The following is an 8,137-nucleotide window of genomic DNA, read 5'->3' as shown; positions in this document are numbered from 1 at the left end:
TTCAATATTAACACCATACCTCATCAAAAATTAACTAAAAACCCATTCAATAGTTTAGCATAAGCAAACTGAATTCAGAAATAAATGACAATAGGAAGAAGGAAAGCTAACACTTATTTGTTACATATATAATAATATGAAGAACCTTTGAATTGTGAAGTATGAGAAGATTGCCATCCTTAGCTAGGGAGACTAGCTTTTTTATGCAACTAAATCAACAAACTAACATATCAGTTAAATTGCACTGACGATTGTGCATATTGACTCAATTCGCTCGATTGAATTGATGACCAAGACTGATTTGAACTTTCTTCAATGTTTGATTGTATGTATCTTTCTGATAATGCTGAGAAAGGCTTTGGAGGTATTTGTAAACATTCAATATCTCCTTCAAGCATTTCTATGACTTTTTTCATTGAAGGACGATCATTAGGTTTCATTTGTATACACCACAATGCAACTATGATCATCTTCTTAGTCATTTTCTTTTCCTCCTCGATGGCATCTTCTATTTCTATACCATTTTCATTGTGCAACTCATCATAGACACAAGTAGGGAAGTAGGTTTCACTAGAATGATCTGCAAATGTATTCAAGTTCCTTCGTCTACCTGTCATGTCCATCAATAACATTCCAAAACTATATACATCGGCTTTGTATGAGATGCCCCCAATATTTTGATAGCACAACTCGGGAGCCATGTATCCCAATGTCCCCCTTACAGCAGTCAAAGAAACAATACTATCATCTACTGAAAAAAGTCTTGCCAAGCCAAAGTCTGAGACCTTAGGTGTAAGATTCTCGTCGAGAAGAATGTTGTGAGGCTTGATATCGAAATGCAAAATTTGCATTTGACAACCTTCATGTAAATATTTAATGCCACGAGCTACTCCAAGAGCAATATCATGCATTTTTTCAAAGCTTAGAAGAATACTTCCTTCTTGTGAAAAAATGTATTTATTGAGAGATCCGTTGGACATAAATTCATATACAAGAGCACGCTTTGATCCTTCAACGCAAAAGCCAATGAGTTGCACTATATTAACATGGTGAATCGTTCCAATGGTAGCAACTTCGCTGATAAATTCTTGGCCATTAGCTTTGGATTTACCCAACATTTTTACAGCTACAAGTTGGCCACTTCGAAGTGTTCCTTTAAAGACAGTGCCATAACCACCTTCACCCAGTTTATCCTTAAAACCTTTGGTCATCTTCTTTACTTCTGAGTAAGAGTACCTTATTGGCACAAGGTCATTGTGTTTTTGCAAAAATTCTTCAATGGCGTTATACATTGATAAATGTCTCCTACGCCACTTATATATCAAGAATGCAAGCACAAATGGAGTCCCCAGTATAATTTTTGGTCCTTGGTATAGTCCTATATATGGAAGGGCATCACCGAAATAGATCACATATAAGAGAAAAAATTGTGTAGTTGCACAACTGTCAAATTGATCTTGAAACTAATCGGCATATATAGTGACTATTAGTTTTTCTGTCAAAAACTCATTAATGTTTTCCATTCTTTATAGCCTAAAGAATGATTTGCTAAAAATGTAATTAAAAAAAAATAATGAAGACCAAAGGAAAGATGCAGGTTCTTACCGAAGTCGATGAGAATGATCATTAGTTGGACTGAAAGTACTGCAAGAATATGAAAGAATAAACTAAGTAATCAAGAGACTACGACAAATTTAAAAGTTCAAGGCGTAAGAAAATTGCATAAATAAGTTCTATAAATTGAGTTGAGCTCGAGATTCTATATATGCCAGCTTTTCGACGTTCTTGAGCTATATCCTGTGGCTAAGGGTGAATAGTTTGCTCATAATATTCGAGGCTTGTTATTATAAACGAGGTTTCGAATGCAAAAAACAAGATCAAATCCATCATTGGGTAGACACTTCGATCGGTTATTATCCTGATCATCTACTTGGATAATCATCATCGGACCCAACGTACAGATCCAATTCTAGGTCATTAATTCATGTGTCTTTCAATCATATATATATCCTTCAAACAACTTTTTAATTTATATATAGATATATAGAAACCTCACCTCTGTCACGTTCATATAAATAACTGTAGATCTGAACATCGACTTTATTATTCAGGGGTACTACTGCATTAATGATGAAGAAAAGAAGAACGTTAACATCAGGCATTTGGAAACTCACAATCAATCATCTTTCTATTAATTGTCATTAATAGCATTTCATGTTATAATTTTCATGAAAGTCATGTCATTATAATAAGCGTATTCAATTTCTAAGTGCTGGAACTGCTTAATATATATCACGTTTAACATTAACGCGGGCTATATATGAATGATACGGCAAGAGTTTTCCTCTGCCTTAAGTGAGGTTCTATTCAATAAAAGGCGCGGGAGGTGCCGTTCTCATAAAATAAAATAAAAAATAAAAAAAAAGATACGGCAAGGGGTTCATCATGAGTTTATTTTTGTAACTGTTTTTAATTAGTTAGGGGCATGTGTCAGTATATATATGATTCACTTACATGTACCTTAAAAAATGAAAAAGAGAATAATCAACTGAAGACAAAAAATAATTATAAGGAAAATTAATAAAAGTGAGTTATGGATTCTTACCGCCGTCTGTCTGCGGATGGAAAAACTTTACTCGAATAGCTATATATGCTGACAAAAATGAATAAAAAAATTATTAATAAGTGAAAGACTGAATACTAATATCATATATATACTTGAAACAATATCTTTTTGAGATTAATTAAAGAGATTAACCTCACCCTGGTATAAAGTACGTAGTATGCCGCGGAATCCTGTTAATTTGACAAAGAAAAGAATATATAGAAGTTACATGGTACCTTAGAAATCAACTTATAAACATCAAAGCCATTATAAACATCATGAGCCTATATATATAGAGAGATAAAAACCTCACCTTTGTATAACCAAAATAGTTCTTTAGGGAGTCCTGGTTTCACAAAACAAGGAATAGCGTTAGCGTTTGGAAACTTCAATCAATATTATTTATAATTCTTTGTGTAATTCAACATAAATAATATTGGATTAGAAATCGGAGCACGCATTCTTTACGTACTCACCAATACAAGATCCGACGTTTCTATAGACTAATGTGCCATTCGGGTCAACGCTGCAATAAACCGTTTCGCCACACCTATTAATACAATCCATAGGGAACCATTGAAGCTGAAAACCATAGGCCAATTTGTTGTGGTAGTCTGTACAGGAGAAGTTTCTTTCATCATCATCTGGTAATTGGCCTTGCTCCGATGTCCAAACAATCTGCTCTACTTGGCACGATTCATCCACAACATCGCTTGCTTTCGTCCACCCATATGTAACATAATCAAACCCCAGCTTGGATTGGGTCAAATTATTAGTAGAGTTGGACGCGGAATACACTCCACTCTCAAAGCAGGTAGATTTGTTCAGATAGATCCCAGGATTCAATATTGGTTTTTCACACTTCAAAAAAGCCACCGCACTCGGGTTCAGATAAGAGGACAGATAATATGGAGGAGCATCGGGTGCATAGAAATTGTAGGGATTAAGAAAATAACGAGGGATAGAGGAGTAATTATCCTTCTGAATACCCGATTCCACAACTCGTATTGTTTGGTTACTGTAATCGATTTCCTGTACGGAATATTTTCCGCCAAATAAGTATAGCACAGCTTGATTGTCCTCACATGACAGATTAAACCTTCGGTTGCCGCAGTTTGCTGGTTGGCCTCTCAATCGAAACGGATAACTTATGTTGTGGATATTGCCGCAGGAAGTAGCACAGTGATCACCGTCCTTAACGCCGAAAGTTTGATGGACTAGCAGTACTAGAACAATAACGGCGGTGAGTCCTGCAGGGAGGAGCGACACACCTGATCTCGTCATTGAGAGAGAGAGAGAGAGCCAGAAAAGGGGATTATGAATTTATGAGAGAGAACCGCTGTAAACAAGCATGTAATTAATAGTGTATATACTTAGACGTAAGCACATGCGTCACTGAGTCCTAAAAATGGGAGTCTTTCTTTCTGTTTTTTTCAAAATATCTTTTATCATTATTTGCATCCATCAAATTGACAGTACAAATATATCTGACAGCTCCCACCATACCAATAATTAGATAAAGTTATCTTTTTAATAATTAGATAAATCCGATACTATAATCTATAACTTATATATACTAATAGTATTGGATTTATCTATAGTCTATATAAGTTATAGATTTTTTATATGAATATATATAATTAAATGTGTAAAAACATATTTACAAAAAGTATATATATTATATTTTTTTAAAACTCCTTAAATATTTTAAAAAGAAATTAGAAACTGATTAAAAAAGTATTTTTTTAATCACTAAGTAAAAATTTTAGTTTATATTAATTAGCAATTTACACATATAATATAATATAAAAACTTATATACAACATAAAGAATTATATAACAAATATTTCATATATAAGATAAAGTTATATATATATATATATATAAGACCGGTTTTCAAAATGCGAGAATCGGTACAGATTGATTCCAACCGGGTTTTTTTTTTTTTTTTTTTTTAGAAACCGAAACTGGAACAGGCTGGTTGGTGGGTTCAGTGTTGGTGGGTTCAGTCAGTTCGACCGGTTTTTTGGTTTATTTTTATGGCCCTACTCAAATCTGATTAATGGAGCTAGCGGCCACTATGGCTATCCCATCTAGACCCCTCCTATCTCATTCTTAACGGATAATATATTATTATGTGAGTATTCAAACTTCTCACTATGCATGGCACCTACTTTATGAATAAGACTAGTCCAATACATAGTTACGACAAGAATCTCAAGCTAATTTTAACTGAATGTAAGCCATTACAAGTAACTAGCTTGTTTCCAATTAATTGTTTAATTTTTGAAATACTCGTATCCTTCAAGGAATTAATCAAAATCAAGTTGAACGAATTGTTTGAATGAATGAATCAAAAGCTGCAGACTAATTATTGTAAACTCTAGTGCCAACACAGGTTTTAAGAAAGTTGAAAATGCACAAAGTTAATTATTATATGGCATATAGTTGAAGGCTAACCGCATACGAATTCAATTTGTTTACACAACCTTATATAAAATAATTCCTAACATTTTCTAAGAAATTTCTAGATATTGATGGGTCATAAAAAACATGTTCCATTACTGGTTTGCAAGTCAAATCATAGTTCACTTGCAAAGCCAACTGCATTGGCCGAGCGGTAGCTCGATTTGCTTTAAGGCTATCTCAGTGGAAAATATGACAATCACGAGAGTGCGATATTTATGTATTCCGTTAATTTTTAAAATTGTAAGCTGGCTATTAGCGATTGGCTCCAACAAATTTAAACTTATTTTAATTCATTTACTAAATGCACTGACCATCTATGCACATTATGGCGTTTGATCTTCATTTTGGTTTAGATATTAATTCCAATCCACATTATACATTATTGGCGGATCAAGGTCTAATATGCAAGTGGGTCTCACATTTATTATACATTGCTATGGACACATGCAGGCTCCCTGAATTAGTTCTTTCTCTCAGAATCTCTACTATATAAAATGTGAATTTATAAATATTTTATTTAGCTAGCACATTATCTTTCGTTAGTCTTGAATCAAAGCATATATAAGAATTTGTTTTAAAATTATTAGTAGATAAACGTCTAAATTTTTAGAATATTTATATACTTTTTGCAAATGAAAATTTTATATAAAAAAGAAAAAGAAAATAAAGCATGTAGCCTAAGCAATCCCAATCTTCTTTTTCATTTTTTCTAGCCCAATACGTACATATACAACGCAAAACTCTCATTGGTAAGAATTGATTGGCCACATAATCAATGTCTCATATATATATATAGAAACGGGCTCCTTGACATTGAAAAGATCACAGCGAGCATCATTCCAATAGACTACTTGCACTAAAGCCTGTCGCTATTTTTGTTGATAGATGGATTTTAGGTTCTAATCAACATCACAGAAGATGACCCTCTTAAAAGACTTACCTCCTAACGAATTGTTTAATTTAGACCTCACATAGATTCATGTTGATTATCATTATTGATAATCATCCACGCATTGTATTATAATATACGAAAATACATTAATTACAAAGAAATTATACAAAATATAATTAACATGGCCTAAAATTAGGAAATTATATAAACATCATGAAACAACTTGATTCATCCACAGTAGCCGATCGAGAAGGATTTTGACAATTAATAGGACATGTAGCCTTCACAAAAATGGCTTATTATTGAGAGGAGATTGTATAAAGTAAAAATTCTTCTTTTTTATAAGGTCAGGAAAGATGCACAACGAGGAGAGGGTTATCCTATGATACTTTTCTTTTAGCGACTCCAAACAACAAGAAATAAATAAAATATTCTTAAATATAAAATGTAACTCGATAGTAAAGTACTTAAGTCTTATTTGAATAAAATTAGATCATCCACCACTGATCCTAAAGTCTAACTTGCACGTACGTACAAATTCAATTTGTTTACATGCACACACTTATAAATTCCAACAGTTTCCAAGGGATTTCCTTCTTCAATCATCTAACAAGTGAGTCTCACATTTATAAATTGTTATGGAGCATGCACACATACAATATATCTATACAAGTTGGAAACAATGTTATGTTATCTGAAAACATAAAATTAATTTTCTATATTATAAAAAAATGGGTTTTCAATAAATGCCTTAGTTTTTGGAATATCTTTTTACTTTTTGTCAATGAAAAAAATTTATATTTTTCTTTAAAAAAAAAACCAAAGCAATCCCAATCTTCTTTTTCTACCCCAATATATACGCAACGTACGCATGAGAAATCTTGCTGGTGTAAATTTTGCAAGTGGTAGACCGCATAATCAACTTCATGGGCTCGACCACTATATATGTAGAAGACATGCCCCTCGACATTGAAAGAGATAATAACAACTAATGGGTCTTCATTTGATCACTTTGTAATCTTATTATGAAAGTTTTAAGTATATAACTAAGTGTTAGTGAAATATACAATACAATAAAATTAACATTTAAATGAAATCAATTTAGACTGAGGCATGAAAATCCTGCTCTCTTTAAAGAGATTCAAGCCCTCTGTGTTATTATTAAAACAACATTTTTTTCTTGCTTTATATATATTCAACGGACCATTATTTTGTTCTTATTTTGGAAGAAAAAAGACTGTATAAAATGTAAATTTCATAAATATTTAACTCGGATTGGTTAATTTTCTCTCCAATTGTAAGCTTATCATGAGCTATTGAGATGGATGAACGATTTGCTACTAAGATTGGCAAAAGGGTAATGAGATTTCTTTGAGCTATTTCATGAGCAACCAATGGCCCAATGTTGTTATATTGTTTTTGTTTTTTAAAGTTTCACCCAAGATTGAATATTAGGTCTTCTAGTATTGCAATGGGGGCATTACAAGGATAACAGGAGCGAAGGTCATAAAGGGCATGGTTTGAGAAGAGAAATGCGGGAGCAATGATATCATTAAGAAGAGTGGGTTTCACATGCAGCCATTCCAATAACATATGATTCATTAAGGGTTTCCACAAGTTAACTCGATCGGCTATGATAAGTTATATGTAGCAATAATGGCGACAACGTAAACAAATGTAGGTCGTATTGGTTCTCTTGGGAGCAATGAGACTCATTGACGACTTTCTAGCTATAAGCAGATATTTCCACTCGGGCCACAGGCTCATAAGGCAAGCCCAGATCATGGGAGCCGAATCCAACTGGACGGCCCCTTGGCCCACTAAGGGCGCCAACCTCAAAGTTGAGGTTAGCCGATGACCATAATTACACGACAAGTCCAAAAATGCAAGGAAGGAGGGGGCACTTTGCACCGGCACTCCCTACGATGCCTAGCCATAGGAAACATTGTATAGGCAGGTAGGCAGGAAATGTGGGGAGACCTTATTCTTCTGATAGCAAGGGATGAGGAGCCTGGCGACATGCACCTATAGGATAAAAAGGACAGGAAACCATGCTGTATTAGTGGCGTCATTTTAGAAGTCATGTCATATTAAAGGAATCTGACTAAAATAACAGTTGATGAGACATATACTCCTACCATGGGGTATGGACGAGTGAAAACACTCTTTAA

The 8,137-nt window shown here is 33.6% G+C and overlaps 1 protein-coding gene across 2 annotated transcripts; it reads right to left on the bottom strand.

Annotated features, from left to right (window-relative positions):
- Positions 1-3,935, bottom strand: LOC122308776 (putative cysteine-rich receptor-like protein kinase 39). Of its 2 annotated transcripts, none has more exons than XM_043121983.1 (7): positions 3,082-3,935; positions 2,919-2,951; positions 2,764-2,796; positions 2,606-2,644; positions 2,057-2,119; positions 1,606-1,644; positions 1-1,378 (listed from the first exon to the last, which is right to left on the bottom strand). In XM_043121983.1, exons 1-7 carry the CDS (start codon positions 3,887-3,889, stop codon positions 231-233), a joined length of 2,163 nt encoding a protein of 720 aa, XP_042977917.1. In that variant the 5' UTR covers positions 3,890-3,935; the 3' UTR covers positions 1-230. The 2 variants fall into 2 exon arrangements, with proteins under 2 accessions (XP_042977917.1, XP_042977916.1); XM_043121982.1 differs by having other exon boundaries at positions 2,606-2,653; positions 3,082-3,934.
- Positions 3,936-8,137: the final 4,202 nt, after the last annotated feature.

The sequence above is a fragment of the Carya illinoinensis genome, chromosome 5 (assembly GCF_018687715.1).
Source record: "Carya illinoinensis cultivar Pawnee chromosome 5, C.illinoinensisPawnee_v1, whole genome shotgun sequence".
Classification (NCBI taxonomy): Eukaryota; Viridiplantae; Streptophyta; class Magnoliopsida; order Fagales; family Juglandaceae; genus Carya; species Carya illinoinensis.
This window is presented reverse-complemented; position numbering and strand designations above follow the sequence as displayed.